Below are 17,319 nucleotides of genomic sequence, written 5' to 3'. Positions count from 1 at the left end.
TGCACCAGACCAGCATAAACCAGTTCAGACCAGCATAGATTAGACCACCATGGAATTCATGCTGGTCGGTGATGTTTGTTTCAGCTGGAATGTCATGACTCAACTTACACTTCACTTCGCAGCCGTTTTCTCGTCCCGCAGCCGCTCGTTTTGATTGTAGCAGTGGGTAAACACACTCTTGTTCTGCGTTAATTGCTAATTGTGCTCAACAGCCGCGCGAAATGCGTCCCGTATCCGCTCTGTCTGTACCCAACAGATGTTGGATGTGTTTGAATTCCCAACACTCTGTCGCTCGCTCTCCAACTCACTCTCTCTCTATCCTTCTCTGTTCTGTTTTCCCCTAATGAGCTCTTCATAAAGGTTTCTTCTTATTACCTATTCATTATTCATGAGCGTTTTGCCTCATTCATAATACATATGCATGAGTTCATTAGCATACTGCTACTCCGCGAAAGCTGCTGAACTCTGGCGGGAGTTTCGCTTAAGGATTCTAATGAAAGTCCTGCTTTTCGCTTCTTTGGACAGCAACAATATACACTATATGGACAAAAATATTGGGACACCTTCACATTATTCCTACAGGAGCTTTTTAATGAGATCCCGTTCTAAATCCATAGGCATTAATATGAAGTTGGTCCCCCCTTTGCAGCTCTAACAACTTCCACTCTTCTGGGAAGTTTTCTACAAATGTTGGAGAGAGTCTGTGGGAATTTTTGTCCGTTCATCCAGAAGAGCATTTGTGAGGTCAGACACTGATGTTGGACGAGAGGGCCTGGCTCTCCGTTCTAGTTCATCCCAAAGGTGTTGATGGGGTTGAGGTCAGGGCTCTGTGAGGGCCAGTCAAGTTCTTCCACACCAAACTCACCCAGTCAGGCCTTTATGGAGCTGCTTTGTGCACTGGGGCTCAGTCATGCTGGAACAGAAAAGGTTCTTCAAGGTTCTTTAAGGTTCTTTGAAAGTTGGAAGCATATAATTGTCCAGAATGTCTTTTTCTGCTGAAGCATTAAGATTTCCCTTCACTGGAACTAAGGGTTCTAGACCAACCCCTGAAAAACAACCCCATATCATCATCCCTCCTCCACCAAACTTTACAGCTGGCACAGTGCAGCCAGGCAGGTAACCCTTTCCTGGCATTCGCCAAACCCAGACTCGTCCATCAGACTGACAGATAGAGAAGTGTGATTCATCACTCCACAGAATACGTTTCCACTGCTCCAGAGTCCAGTGGCGGCGTGATTTACACAATGAACTGTCCACCCCAGAGTCCACTTAAATATGTTTCGAATTACTTGAATCATAAGAAGCAGAAAGTGCAACTTCTAAGACTGAACTTTGAAGTTGTGGAAAAGTATCCCTGCAGATTTCTTTGAAAAATTTAAAGCAAATCCCATAAAATGAACATAAACTGTAATAAATGCAAAAGATAGACGCTATAAATGCAGAAAAAAGTATTGTATATTTAATTTTTGAGGCCTTTTCTGCCTCCTCCACTGTACTTTACTTCAAAGCACGTTTTTCTTACACAAGTGTTCTTCTCATGATGTCTGTACAGGATAGCGAGTGGTTTTGGTGGAGCGCTGTTCGTCTATCTGAACCGACTGATCGTCCAGTTCATCAGGAAACAGAAGGCCATCAACAAGTTCCTCATGAAGAAGTGAGTCTGTATGTGTGTGTGTGTATATGTGTGTGTGTGTGTGTGTGTGTGTGTATGTGTACACACGTGCACTAATCTCTGTTTGGGATGAGTGCAGCATCCTGTTCTGCTTGGCATTTGTGTGTGCACGTGTGTGTGTGTGTGTGTGTGTGTGTGTGTGTGTGTGTGTGTGTGAGGAGAGAGAGAGAGAGAGAGACACAGTGTGTCTCTGTGTATTTGGCAGTGGTTCACTGAGTTGCCAGTATGAAGGCAGGAAATCGGTGCTGTGCACTCTGGGTTGCGTCCCAATCCACCCTTTAGGGAGTGAGGGGAAGAAGAGAGTGTGGTTTGTATGTATATTTAAGGAATGGTTCAGTGAAAAAACTAATTTAAAAATGACCCCAGAAATTTTTAGTGTCCAAATTTGCTTCATTAGTCTAGCACTGGGGCTACAAGGCCAGCATTGCTAACAAACAATAGAAGTCAAGAGTCACCCAAATCTTTTCTGTAAATACATCCTCAAAACATCTCTCAAACGCTCAAAATGCATCTAGGTCTTTGTTAAGGTTGTGCAGACTTTTATTTTTATAGCTCACAGCAAGTCATACTGTGTCCTAAACCACATTAAATGACCTGTATTTACAGAAAAGATTTGGGTGACTATTGACTTCTAGTGTTAACTACATAGATCCAGTGCTAAACCGAAAACTAAATGTAAACACCAAACATGTCTTGGCTTATTGACTACTGCCAGGTGGAGTGCAAAAATTGTTTGAATTTGATTTTTTTTTTTTGCCAAAACATTCCTTTAATAAATATGCACTCCATAAATATTTTCAATTTTCAATGTATGTTAATATTTTAAGATTTTATTTAATTTCTATTGATCTATCATGAATGAAATGGTGCAAAAAAAGGTACATGGTTTCAGTGTGACAGAGGCAAAATGTACTGTATATGATTTTTTTGTGTGCAGGCGTTTGTTGTATCCTGCTTTGGTCACCCTACTGATCTCCACCCTGACCTTTCCCCCAGGATTCGGACAGTTCATGGCAGGCCAGGTAACACACACTCACACTCACAGCTTGTGTTTGCTTTGTCTAAAGCCTGGTCCTTTAAGAGGGTGTCTATCACAACCTTCAAACATTGCCCCCCTCCCTTGGACTCTACATGGTCTCCTTGTACCCTAGACAGTCCCCTCGAATGGTGCCCAGCCCTCCTATACAGTACACCTCAGCCTCATTTCTCACTTCACAGGCCTCTTGTTCCCCAGATAGTGCACTCAAACATTACCCAGCTCCCTTGTACACTACATAGGCCCCTTGTGCCATGGACAGTCCCTCAAACATTGTAAGTACATAGTCTTCTCAAACATTTCCCAGCTGCCTTGTACACTACACATGCCCATTCTGCCATAGGTAGCTCTCTCGCATAGCGACAAACCCTTTTGTAGACTACATTGGGTCCTTTTCCCCTAGATAGACCCCTTCCAACATTGCCCAGCCCCTTTATACGATACAGAAACCCTTCAATAGCCCCCTCAAACATTCCCACCTTCCTTGTACACTACATAAGCCCCTTGTGCTCTAGGCAGCTCTTTCAAATAGAGTCAGACCCTTTTACCCCTAGATAGACCCCTTCCAACATTGCCCAGCCTGTTTATTTGAGAGACAGACTTCTGAATAGCCCCCTCAAACATTACTTAGCTATATTATATACTACATAGACCGTTTGTTCTCTAGTCCCCTCAAAATGGTGTCCAGTCCCCTTGCTCCTAGGATAGACCCCATCAAACACTGCCCAGCCCTAGATAGTCCCCATTGATATTGCCCAGCCCTTTTTTAAACTACATAGCCGCTTGTTCCCTAGATTGACCCCCTCTAACATTTGCATAGCCCCTTTCTACACTACACAGCACCTTGTTCCCTAGACTGGCCCCCTCTAACATTGCCCAGCCCCTTTTTACACTACACAGCCCCTTGTTCCCTAGAATGGCCACCCTAACATTGCGCAGCCACTTTCTACACTAAACAGCCCATTGTTCTCTAGAATGGCCCCCCCTAAAAATTGTGCAGCTCCTTTCTGCACTACATAATCCCTTTTTCACTAGAATGGCCCCCCTAACATTAGACAGCTTCTTTCTACACTACATAGCCCCTTGTTCCCTAGACTGGCCCCCTCTAACATTGCGCAGCCCCTTTCTACACTAAACAGCCCATTGTTCCCTAGACTGGCCCCCTTCTAACATCGTGCAGCCCCTTTCTGCACTACAAAATCCCTTGTTCCCTAGAATGGCTCCCCTCTAACATTGCCCAGTCCCTTTCTGCACTACATAGTCCCTTGTTCACTAGAATGGCTCCCCTCTAACATTGCCCAGTCCCTTTCTGCACTACACAGCCCCCTGTTCCCTAGACTAGCCCCACTGTAACATTGCACAGCCCCTTTCTACACTACACAGCCTCTTGTTCCCTTGATTGACCCCCTCTAAAATTGTGCAGCCCCTTTACACGCTACATAGGCTGTTTGTTACCTAGATAGACCCTCGTCAACATTGCGCAGCCCCTCTCTACACTACATAGTCCCTTGTCCCCTAGATAGACCCCCTCAAACATGGCTACCTTTTATGCTACATAAGCCCTTGGTTTCATAGTTCACCCCCTAAAACACTACCCCTTGTTCCCCTTGTGCACTGCTCACTTGAAATCTAAGCGTAGTCTCAGTGGTGGATTACCTCTTTAAAGAACAAAAGTGATGTCAGTGAGGCAGAGAAGGAGACATGCAGTAAAGAGATGGAGAAGACAGTGATGGAGGGATGGAAGAGATGAAAAGTAGAAAGAGGGAGGAAAGAAGAGGGCGATTGTACATCAATTAGCTGATAAACAGGGGGACTGAGCATTATTCCCTGGCAGAGTCTAGAGGATGAGTCACCAGACAGAAGAGGCAGAGAGAGAGAGAGAGGAGGCATGTGTGGCTCTGCCTACAGCGACTGGGACCTGCTGCTGTTAATACTTCTTAATAAGACGGTACAGAAGAACAGCGAGGCGTTCATTAGTCTCCACTAACCGCACATACACCATCTTCACTTCATAACCCGGCCCACGCGCACTTAGCGTGTGGACGGAGAGACGTGTGCAGAGCTTTGTTTTAATTTCCATTGTCTTCTTTTATGTCCTTTCTTTCTTTCTCGCTCCTTTCTTTCTCTCTAATGAGAGTGACTCAGACGCAGCCTTTTCTCAGGGAAAATAAAGCCCTCAATAAACTGCTATCGTTTCAGAAGCTGACTAACATGAAGTCGGCCTTCAAACTCGTAAACAAACATGTGGACTCTAAATATTACTTATGCAATGGTGTCAAACAATTAATAGCATTAATTTGTCCAGTTAATTGTGATTAATTAGTCTGATTTGCTCAAATTTGACCTTAAAGAACAGATAATATATTTTGGCGGACAAAATAAGCTTTATTAGTCTAATTCAGTAACTCTCTTTCACATGAATCTAAACATGAAATGAGGATTCGAGTCACTCAGACTCGAGTCACGCATTGACCTGCTTTGTAACTCGACTTCATTTCGATTCATCGTCAATTCACACTCAGTTCACTTAACTGACTCTTTACTTGACTCTTTCCTTGGCTCAGACTCTAGCTTAACTGACTCTTTATTCGGCTCAGACTCTACCTTAACTGACTCTTTACTCGGCTCAGACTCTAGCTTAACTGACTCCTTACTTGGCTCAGACTCTAGCTTAACTGACTCTTTACTTGGCTCAGACTCTGGCTTAACTGACTCTTTACTCGATTTGGGCTCGTGCTTAACTGACTCGTGACTCGACTCGGACTCACGCTTAATTGACTTGTGACTTGACTCAGACTCTAGATTAACTGACTCTATACTCGAATTTGGACTCACACATAACTGACTCATTTCTCTACTAAAGCATTTAATAAACTGCTATCGTTTCACAAAGCTGATTAACTGAAGCTGAAGTCAGCCTTCAAACTCGTAAACAGATATGTGGACTCTAAATATTACTTATGGAATAATGTCAAACAATTAATAGCATTAATTTGTGCAGTTAATTGTGATTAATTAGTTTGATTTGCTCAAATTTTATCTTAAGGAACAAATAATTTATTTTGGTGGACAAAATAAGATACCAATTCAGTCACTGACTCAGACTCGAGTCACATGTTTACCTGCTTTGTAACTCGCCTTCATTTAGATTCATCATCGATTCACACTCAGTTCACTTGCGACTGAACTCACGCATAACCAGTTCATGACTTGACTTAGACTTGCGGACTCTAGCTTAACTGACTCTTTACTCAGCTCAGACTTGCGCTTATCTAACTCAGACTTGTGCCTAACTGACTCATGACTCGACTCAGACACATGTTGACCTGCTTTGTAACTTGACGTGGACTCACTCTTGGGCTCACTTACGACTGGACTCACACTTAACCGATTCATAACGTGACTCAGACTTGCGCTGAACTGACGCTTTACTTGACTCACACTCTAGCTTAACTGACTCTTTACTTGACTCAGACTCTAACGTAACTTACTTGATTTGGGCTCGTGCCTAACTGATTCATGACTCGACTCAGACTCCAGCTTAAATGACTGTTTGCTTGACTCAGACTCTAGCTTAACTGACTCTTTACTCGATTCGGGCTTGTGCTTAACAGACATATGACTCGACTCAAACTTGCGCTTAACTGACTTGTGACTTGACTCAGACTCCAGCTTAACTGACTCTACTCGAATTTGGACTTGTGCTTAACTGACCCATTCCTCTACTCGGACATGCACTTAACTGACTCACAACTCAACTCAGACTCATGCTTAACCATCGCACTTATCTGAATTGGACTTGTGCTTAACTGACTCATGGCTTGACTCTGGCTCGCGCTTTACTGATTCATGATTAAACTCAGACTTGCGCTGAACTCACTCTTCTCTCAGACTCTAGCTTAACTGACTGTTTACTCGACTTGGACTCGCACATAACTGACTCGTTTCTCTACTTAATTGATTAATATGATTAATAGCAGTAGTTTGTACAGTTAATTGTGATTAATTAGTCTGATTTTCCCAAATTTGACTCGCAAGATTTTTTTATTTTTTTATTTGAAAGTAATGTTTTTATTATATCTGTATTTTCGTGGACAAAATAAGCTTTTTTACTCTAATTCAGTGACATTGTTTCATTGTGTGAACACAGAATTGACATGAAACTAGACATGAAATGGGGATTCGAGTCACTGACTCAGACTCAAGTGACTGGACTCACGCTTAACCGATTCATGACTTAAATCAGATGCGCTGAACTGACTCTTGACTCAGACTCTAGCTTAACTGACTCTTTACTTGGCTCAGACTCTAGCTTAACTGAATCTTTACTTGACTCAGACTCTAGCTTAACTGACTCTTTAGTCAACTCAGACTTGCACTTATCTAACTTGGACTTAACTGACTCATGACTCGACTCTGGCCTAACTCACTTGTCACTTGACTCAGACTCTAGCTTTACTGACTCTTTACTCACCTTGGACTCGCACTTAACTGACTCACATGTTGTCACATGTTGACCTGCTTTGTAAATCAACTTGGGCTCACTTGCGACAGGCCTCACGCTTAAATGATGCGTGACTTGACTCAGACAGCTGAACCGCCTCGTGACATGGCTCAGGATATAGCTTACTCGATTAGGGCTCACACTTTACTGACTCAACTCAGACTCTAGTTTAACTGGCTTGTGATTTAACTCGGACTCTAACTTAGATGACTCTTTACTCAACTTGATTCAGACTCATGTTTAACTGACTTCTTACTCCACTCGGACATAAACGTAACTGACTCAAGACAGGTGCTTAACTACCTCGCAACTTGACTCAAACTCGCATAAATGACTCATGACGACTCAGATTTGCGCTTCACTGACTCACAACTCATGTGTAGCTAATTCATGACTCAGACTCGCACTTAACTGACTCATGACTTGACTCAAGACAGGTGCTTAACCGACTCACGACTCGACTCAAACCCATCAAGTCATGAGTCAGACTGACTGACTCATGACTCTTGACTTGACTCAGACTCGTGCTTTACTGATTCATGATTTGACTCAGACATGTGCTTAACTGGATTTGCACCTAACTGACTCGAGACTCGACTTGGACTCAAGACTTAAGACTCAATAGGTAGTCTCAGCCAGAGGAAGAAAAGGGTCATTGAGTTAGGAGACGGTCTACAGCATGTAAATACCTGCCTATGTAGTGGACCTACAAAGTCTGTGGACAGAGTATCTTTGTCTACCTTATCTCGCTCTCATAACTGCACTCTTTCACTGTTTGAGTCAGTTTTTTTTAATCTCTGAAGAACTTTCCTCTTTCCTTCTCCTGGTCCTGTGCATAGCTGACCCAGAAGGAGTCGCTGGTCACTCTGCTGGATAACCGGACGTGGGCCAAGCAGGGCATCGCTGAGGAGTTTGAGTACATCGGCCACGCGGCCGCCTGGAAGCACCCTCAGGCCAACGTCTTCATCACCCTCGTCATCTTCATCGTCATGAAGGTAGGTGGTCACCATTCCACTCAGAAAAAAGAGAGAGTCTGATTCATAGAGTCAGAGAGTCATATTCAGAGAGTCAGATTCAGAGAGTCAGATTCAGAGAGATTCAGAGAGTCAGATTCAGAGAGAGAGTCAGAGAGTCAGATTCAAAGACACAGTCAGAGAGTCAGATTTAGAGAGAGACTAAAAGAGTCAGATTTAGAGAGAGAGAGAGTCAGATTCAAAGAGAGAGTCAGAGAGTCAGATTCAAAGAGAGAGTCAGTGTCATATTCAGAGAGTCATTTTCAGAGTGAGATTCAGAGAATCAGATTCAGAGAGTCAGATTCAGAGAGAGAGTTGAGAGAGTCAGAAAGTCAGATTCAGAGAGTCAGAGTCATAGAGAGTAAGAGAGTCAGATTCATAGAGAGTGAGAGTCAGATATAGAGAGTCAGATTCAGAAAGAGAGTTAAAGCGTCCTATTCAGAGAGTCGTATTCAGAGAGATTCAGAGAATCAGATTCAGAGAGAGAGAATGAAAGAGAGAGAGCTGTGTGTGATGGAGGGAGTAGGGATGTGTGGGTGGTCGAAAGCAGACGAGCTTGACTTACAACAGAGTGTGTGTGTGTGTGTATGTGACAGAGAGAGAGAGAGAGAGAGAGAGAGAGAGTATATGAACTCCATGAATGTCATCAATACACCACTTCAGAACAGTTATTCTCCGTGAGTGTGTGTGAGTGAGAGTTGTGTGTGTGTGTGTGTGTGTGTGTGTGGTGTGTGTGTGTGTGGGTGTGTATGTGTGTGTGTGTGTGTGTGTGTGAGTGTGTGTGTGTGTGTGTGTGTGTGTGTGTTTACTGTTTGCCTGTCAAAAACAGCAGTTGTGGAGCAACAGCAATTAAACAAACACACAAACTCTCTACCATCTTTTCATCTCTCCCTCTCTCTCTCTCTCTCTTTCTCTCTCTCTCTGTCTCTCTGTCTCTCTGCAGTAATAACAGCAGTGACTGAGCTTAGGTAATTTTGCTGGATTCAGCCCTTCATTATAATGAGCGAGGTTAATAATAATTACAGTAGTAGTTATAATAATAATAATAAATAATAATAATACACTTTACAGTGCAGGTAATAATATCAGTGTAGGTATTTTTTGTAATAACAATGTAATGTTTTGTAATAATAATGTAATACACAACACTGCCACAATATACTACAGTCGTGGTCAAAGGTTTGGGCGCCCCTTCATATTCCACGTTTTGTTGATTTGCGACAGTAAGTTGACACTATTTTTCATGTCTATTTTCAGACATGATTAAGTTTTTTTCTCCTCTCACTCGAGCATCTTACACAACATAATGGTGCTGTAATAGCCGAGAGGGTGTTAGGGGGCGCCCTGGTGGCCACAAGCATCAGCTGCATATGTCGCTTATTAGTTAGAGACGCCACTGAGTTCAGGTTTAATTAAGCTCAGCTGATTTAGATACAGACGAGTTTAAAAACACAATGGAGGTGGATTGAAGTGTGTGTGTGTGTGTGTGTGTGTGTGTGTTTCTGTGTGTGTGTGTGTGTGTGTGCAAGCGTGCATGTGCTGCTTACATCTGCTGGTCCATGCATGAGTGTGTCGCCTTGGCAACCTGAGCAGAACCTGGGCAAAACCTGCCACGGCACAGGAAGTGATATCGTCAGTGTCACCATGGGGACCAGCGGTGTGTGTGTGTGTGTGTGTGTGTGTGTGTGTGTGTGTGTTCTGGTCTTCTTCGCTAAGCTGTTTTATGAGTTCTCAGAGCTCTTAAACCCCCATCAGTCTTAATGACTTCTCAGCCCACGGTGTGTGTTTTGTAAACACACACACACACACACACACACACACACATACACAAACCTGTTGATGTAAACAAGCATGAACTTTAAATGACATACTGTCAGATCAGTCTGGTTCCACTTAAAGTGAAGGTCTCTCTCTCTCTCTCTCTCTCTCTCTCCCTTTCTGCCTCTTTTGTTTTCTCTATCGCTCTGTCTTTCTCCGTCACCCTGTCTGTCTCTCTTTTTTCTCTGTCTCACCCTCCTTATCTATTTTTTCTCTCTTTTTCACTCTGCGTCTCTTTCTGTTTTCTCTATCTGTTTTCTCTCTCTATCCCTCTCTTTCTCTCACTCTTTCACACAATATCTCTATGTCTTTCATTCTTACTCTTTCACTATCTCTCTTTCTGTTTCTGTCTCTTTTTCCTTTCTCTCTCTCTCTCTCTCTCTCTCTCTCTCTCTCTCTCTCTCTCTCTCTCTCTCTCTCTCCTTTCCTGTCCCTCCCACCCCCCCCCCAATATTGATTTTCATTCATATGTTATATATGTTTGTTGAAGAGCTCATCTTGTCTAATCGGCTGGTTTTGCCTGGTTCTGTAAATCAGGGCTCGTCAGATCTAACCTGGGGTCACAGTTCTCCTCAGATCAGTGTGGAAATTTTGGGGAATCGTCAAACAAAAATATTCATAATTATTACAGACGTTAGTAAATGAGCAGAGTGTACAGTCAGCACTTCCAGTGTTTCCACGTGAGATCTTTCTGCGTGACCCTCCCACGTGTCGCGTGATCCTCTTGCTCAAATGCCAATGCGTAGGAGAGAAATATGCGTTTTTGTGTGCAGCGGATAAACGGCGCGTTTAAGCTCCGGTTAATAACACACGGCAAAACGCGTCCGATTTGCGGCTGAAACTGATACGACCCACTCGGCGCATCGGGCCCTGAGTGTGTTACGCAACCATCACTCGACGCCCGCGAACGCTGTGGAACCCTTTCTTGCATAACACACTCACCATTCTCCGGTTACCGGGGACAGAACGGACCGGAACAGAACGTCTGCACGCTTAAAGAGCATGTGTGTGTGTGTGTGTGTGTGTGTGTGTGTGTGTGTGTGTGTGTGTGTGTGTACTGCTCTCCTCTCTAATTATCAGCTCTTGCAGTTGTTTGGATCGACCAATTAGATCAGTTAGCTCATTACCCACAGTTCATTTCAGGATTTTCCTGGCAGGAGGTTGCAGAGTGACACTAATGTGAGCATCTTGCTTGTGCCCTCTAATTAATAAGCCGAATAATACGGCGTTTGTGGCAGAATGTGGCAGAAGTCAGAGACCCTTGATTTATCTCATTTCCAGTAAAAACAGCCATTAAATACAAGTTATTCATTTTCCGGGTGACATGTCTGAGGAGGTTAGATGCAGTTTGAAGACCCCTGCTCTATTGGCAAGGTTTACTGACGTTTTGGAGTGACACTTCCTCTACGTGGAACTTAAATGGGGCAATTTTAGTGCACAGGTTCTATCTATTTGTTGAGTTTAATGTAGTGTGAGAAAAAGAAAAGGTGCTGTAACTTTTGCACAGGCCCCAGTTTGTTTAATTCAGCAGATAAGCAGTGATTGTGCATGAAAACAGACGTTTGTTCCCTGTAGAGCAAGCATGTCAAACTAGGGACCTTCCAAGCCAGAGTACGGGAGTCTGCAGTGCTTTGGCCCATGAGGACTGGAGCCTGACACGTGCTGAAGTCTGCAGTGCTTTGGCCTGCGAGGACTGGATCCTGACACAGGTGTTGAAGTCTGCGGTGCTTTGGCCCGCGAGCACTGGAGCCTGACACGTGTGCAGTGCTTTGGCCCATCAGAACTGGAGTCTAAAACGTGTGCAGTGCTTTGGCCCATCAGAACTGGAGTCTGACACGTGTGCAGTGCTTTGGCCCATGAGGACTGGAGCCTGACACGTGTGCTGAAGTCTGCAGTGCTTTGGCCCGCGAGGACTGGAGCCTGACACGTGTGCTTTGTACTATCTATGTACTTTCTTTCACTTAGAAAATGAACATGTAATTTAACCAAGGGCACCCAAGCTTTTGTACACAGCCATACAAGATAATCCACTTGCACAAAGTTTCCAAAAGTAACAGATAAACAGCACTTTAAAGCTTTCATCTCTGAGAGAGAGGAGAAAATCAAGCTGTTTCAGATCTGAAAACATCCACAGGTGTTTCTGTCCGTCCTTCCACTGTGAGAAAACGACTCAGCGCTGTGGGTCTGAAAGGATGTGTAGCTGTCAAGAAGAACCTCACTTGATTGTGAAATTCAAAGAGTGAGCACACTTGAATGAAGGGTGGTGTCTGATTTGTGTGTGCACATCAGTGAAGGAGTGCAAACGTTTCTCTTTGGTAACAGCGATTTGCTTTGTTATGCAAGGGGTGGGTAAAGTGAGCGATGAACTCAGCGAGGGTCTCTACTCATCCTTTAACGATTAATCTGCTTTTCTCCATCACATCTCATCTACTTGATCTCCTGCTCCGGACTCTGTTTAGACTACACAAAGCTATGTAAGCCTCTATTGCATGATGTTGCCTCAGGGCAACAAACTCATTTTCCTCACTTCTCAATGACATGATGTGTATTTACTGATCATGAAAGGATTAATAGGGAAGGGAAGAGTTTGAACAAACCCATAAAAACGTGTACTTAGTCACATTAGACTCTTTTGGACATTTTGAAACTTCTTTTTGGGATGGTGCAGCTTTTGGACAACACGTTACTGCACCAGACAGTTTCCCTCAGAAAAAAAATTTCATCATTTCGAAATTACGATTTATATCTATTAGAGTGTAAAATTTATTGACTTTACGTTCACTACCATATAAACAATTTGTAGACATTGCTGAAATATTTTTGTTGCCTTGAAGCAACATTGTGGAGTGGATTTAGCAAGTCGTAAACAAAGCGTCGCAGTTGCAAACAAAACAGCCAAGTGAGTCAACAGTGCAGTCATTATATATTTTTTCAGTTTAGGATTATGTTATATTTCGAATCATTTTGGGGGTTTTATCTATTTATTATTTTAAATATTTAAGAAAATGTAGCTTTTCATTTTTATTCTAAATATTCAGACAAAAAAAATCATTTTCTTGACACTCTCATTTTTTTCCATTGTTGCTTCAAGGCAACGTACCCCCAAAAAGATCCATTCACATATTATTATGAATTTATTTATTTTGCTTTTTATTTTAACAGTCAAGTCCATTTTATGCAAAAAAGTGAAAAATTTTATATACATTGCTCTCATAATGCATGCAGTGGGGGTTATGAGGGTTAAAGGACTAGTTTGATGAGAAACTCTCTCTCTCTCTCCCCCGTTGTCTCTCTTGTGTCTCTCTCTCTCTCCCTCCAGTTCTGGATGTCTGCCCTCGCCACTACCATCCCGGTGCCCTGTGGCGCCTTCATGCCAGTTTTTGTCATTGGTAAGTGTGCTGTGTGTTCTTAAACATTGAGCTCTAGTCCTTAATACTCTATGCTGTGTTAGCATGAGGATAGACGATCGGGACTCCTAAGTGCTGCCCCATCGCTGGGAGATCGCAAGTTCGCTCCCTAGCGATGCCACAGCCATCCTTTTTTGGTGGGCCCAATCCTATTTCACCCCTCACCCCCATCACTGAGCCCTACCCCTCCATTTTCAAGTTCATGTCTAGGGGTAGGGTGTCCTGATTCTTGTTGAGATAAAGGGGTAGGGTGAAGTGTTAGAGCTACATTTTTTCAGAGACTCCAAACAGAGTGGAGAAAAAAGGAAAAACAGGCAAGATGGCTGAACAAGAGACCAAAGAAACCCACAAATGTGAGAGTTTTTAACGTTAAAAAGTTACGATAACCACTGTTTTATCTTAGTGTAATGTAGTTTCAGTGTATAATGGTCCTTTTCTTCATAACAAGCATTAAAAATCACTAGTAGTGCTGATGCCTCGGTCTCAGATTTGAGCCGAATGTGATTATCGGTGTGTGTGAATCAGGTGCTGCTTTCGGCCGGTTGGTGGGAGAAAGCATGGCAGCCTGGTTTCCTGAGGGGATCCACTCAGACGGGGTGGTCTATTCTATAGTACCAGGAGGATACGCTGTAGTGGGTACGAACATACGCACACGCGCACACACACACACATGCAGACACACACACACACACACACACACACACACACACACGCTTCTCTCTCTCTCTCTCTCTCTCTCTCTCTCTCTCTGTCTCTCACACTCTGTTACTGTCAGTCTCATGTGCTCTCTCTCCCTTTCTCACTTCTTTCTCTAGCTCTCTCATACTCTCTCTCTCTCTCTGTCTTGTCTATGAATCCTGCTGAGAACATTTGTGTGTGTGTTTGTGTGTGCGCATGTTTCTGTGTGTTTTCCTGTGTGTGTGTTTCTATGTGTGTGTGTTTGTGTGTGTGTGTGTGTGTATGTGTGTGTGTGCGTTTCTGTGAGTGTGTGTGTGCGTGTGTTTCTGAGTGTGTGTGTGTTGTGTGTGTGTGTGTGTGTGTTTCTGTGTGTGTGAGTGTGTTTATGTGTGTGCGTTTCTGTAAGTGTGTGTGTGTGTGTTTCTGTGAGTGTGTGTGTGTTTCTGTGAGTGTGTGTGTGTTTCTGTGTGAGTGTGTGTTACTCTGTGTTTCTGTGAGTGTGTGTATGTGTATGTGTGTGTATGTGTGTGCGTGTTTCTGTAAGTGTGTGTGTGTGTGTGTTTATGTGTGTGCGTTTCTGTAAGGGTGTGTGTGTGTATCTGTGAGTGTGTGTGTGTTTCTGTGTGAGTGTGTGTGTGTTTCTGTGAGTGTGTGTGTTTCTGTGTGAGTGTGTGTTACTCTGTGTGTTTCTGTGTGAGTGTGTGTTACTCTGTGTGTTTCTGTGAGTGTGTGTTACTCTGTGTGTTTCTGTGTGAGTGTGTGTTACTCTGTGTGTTTCTGTGAGTGTGTGTATGTGTGTATGTGTGTGCGTGTTTCTGTAAGTGTGTGTGTGTGTGTGCATTTTTCTGTGAGTGTGTGTGTGCGCATGTGTTTCTGTGAGTGTGTGAGTGTGTGTATGTGTGTGTGTGCGTTTCTCTGAGTGTGTATGTGTGTGCGTGTTTCTGTGAGTGTGTGAGTGTGTGTGTGTGTGTTTCTGTATGTGTGTGTGTTACTCTGTGTGTGTGTGTGAGTGTGTGTGTGTGTGTGTGTGTGAGTGTGTGTGAGTGTGTGTGTGTGTGTGTGTGTGTGTGAGTGTGTGTGTCTCCAGTGATGATTTTGAGCTGCTGCAAAAGAATCTTCATTATCGTTCGTTTTCCGCTTCTCTTTTTATGTTTCTGTTGTTGTTTTGTTGTTTTATCTCTATTCGTTTAGATGTTTTGTTGTTTTATCTCTTTATTCGTTTAGATGTTTGTTGCTTATGTAGTTTGTTTCTCTGGTTTGTGAAAACACTGAGCTAAACCCCCCTTTAGATATTAAATAACCCCTTAACTCTAGGCTTATTCTTCATTCTTCAATTTTAAAGGTGAATTACCTTCATGATTTCTCAATATTTCAGCATAATTAAATGGTTAAGATGTAAACGGTCATTCAGAACGGTTTAGTGTGAAATGACCAATTCAGAGCTGTGTTACAGAAAAACTACAGGACAAATATGTCACAACAGCAAAGAACCTCTGAGTGGACGGGAGCACTACCTTGTACTTCCACTCACTGGCCACTTTATTGGAAACACCCACCCAGTGCTTCCACTAACTGGCCACTTTATTAGAAACACCTACCTTGTACTTCTAGTAACTGGCCACTTTATTAGAAATACCCACCCAGTGCTTCCACTCACTGGCCACTTTATTAGGAACACCTACCTTGTGCTTCCACTCACTGGCCACTTTATTGGAAACACCCACCCAGTGCTTCCATTAACTGGCCACTTTATTCGAAACACCTACCTTGTACTTCTAGTAACTGGCCACTTTATTAGAAACACCTACCTTATGCTTCAACTCACTGGCCACTTTATTAGAAACACCTACCTTGTACTTCTAGTAACTGGCCACTTTATTAGAAATACCCACCCAGTGCTTCTACTCACTGGCCACTTTATTAGGAACACCTACCTTGTGCTTCCACTAACTGGCCACTTTATTAGAAACACCTACCTTGTACTTCCACTCACTGGCCACTTTATTAGAAACACCTACCTTGTACTTCCACTCACTGGCCACTTTATTAGAAACACCTACCTTGTACTTCCACTCACTGGCCACTCTACATTTTCATATTATTTAATTGTCAATAATGCCTACTTATGCCTTTCCCTCTTTCGGTGGGTAGGTGCTGCAGCGTTATCTGGAGCGGTCACACACACAGTGTCGACGGCGGTGATTGTGTTCGAGTTAACGGGTCAGATCAGTCATATTTTACCCATAATGATAGCGGTTATTTTGGCCAATGCTGTGGCTCAGAGTCTGCAGCCGTCCATCTACGATTCCATCATCCGCATCAAGAAGTTGCCCTACCTGCCTGAGCTCGGCTGGGGACACCACGAGTGAGTATCTGTCCATCCATCCCTCTCTCGCTTTATTCATACATCCATCCATCCATTGATTCATGCTTTAAACAAAGGACATGCCACGTCCCCTTTATTAGGAACACACACCTTGTACTACCATTAACTGGCCACTTTATTAGAAACGCCACCATGTTTTCAGCCCCATTCATCATTGGTTATTTTGACCACAGGACCACATTTGTCCAGATATTATGACTGTTGGTCCATTCTCAGCACTGCATTGACACTGACATAGTACTGTGTAGAAGTGTAGTGCAGCACTTTTTACTGACCATTCAGAGAGCAGTTGAGGAGAGCAAAGTGGTCTGTTTTTCTGCGGGGGGGTGGCTCAAACATGTAAGGCAGAACAACACCGATAGGTGGCGTCGGTCACCACTGCCACTGACATAGGGTTGATTACATTGCCGGGGAGACGCCACTGTCAGTCATTGAATTAATGCACGTATATATGAAAATAACATTGGTACATGCTTTTTCCGTGGCATATCTCTAGTATTAGAACAATTTGAGACCATATTGACAGGGGCTTTGACAGCTTGGCATGTTCTGAGGCAAGCGTGTGAAGCGTGTGGCACTGAATTTAAGGCGGAATCGCATTTAATTTAGCACTGAATTCAGGGTGGCAGTGAATTTAAGGTATCAGTGAATTTAATGTAGAATTGCATTTAAGGTAGCACTGAATTTAAGATGGAAGTGAATTACAGGTGTCAGTGAATTTAAGGTGGAACTGCATTTAAGGAGGCACTGAATTTAAGGTAGAAGTGCGTTGAAGTTAGCACTGAATTTAGAGTGACAGTGAATT

At 43.3% G+C, this 17,319-nt stretch overlaps 1 protein-coding gene across 1 annotated transcript in view; it reads left to right on the top strand.

Annotated features, from left to right (window-relative positions):
* Positions 1-17,319, top strand: part of clcn2c (chloride channel 2c) — a 158,002-nt gene that overhangs the window by 110,794 nt on the left and 29,889 nt on the right. Inside the window, exons 10-15 of the mRNA XM_036562790.1 lie at positions 1,553-1,654; positions 2,610-2,694; positions 8,052-8,207; positions 13,363-13,432; positions 13,976-14,086; positions 16,280-16,493. Coding sequence (XP_036418683.1) covers positions 1,553-1,654; positions 2,610-2,694; positions 8,052-8,207; positions 13,363-13,432; positions 13,976-14,086; positions 16,280-16,493 — 738 coding nt within the window. The remainder of the gene's footprint in view (positions 1-1,552; positions 1,655-2,609; positions 2,695-8,051; positions 8,208-13,362; positions 13,433-13,975; positions 14,087-16,279; positions 16,494-17,319) is intronic.

This window comes from Colossoma macropomum, unplaced genomic scaffold (genome assembly GCF_904425465.1).
Source record: "Colossoma macropomum unplaced genomic scaffold, Colossoma_macropomum, whole genome shotgun sequence".
Taxonomy (NCBI): Eukaryota; Metazoa; Chordata; class Actinopteri; order Characiformes; family Serrasalmidae; genus Colossoma; species Colossoma macropomum.
This window is presented reverse-complemented; position numbering and strand designations above follow the sequence as displayed.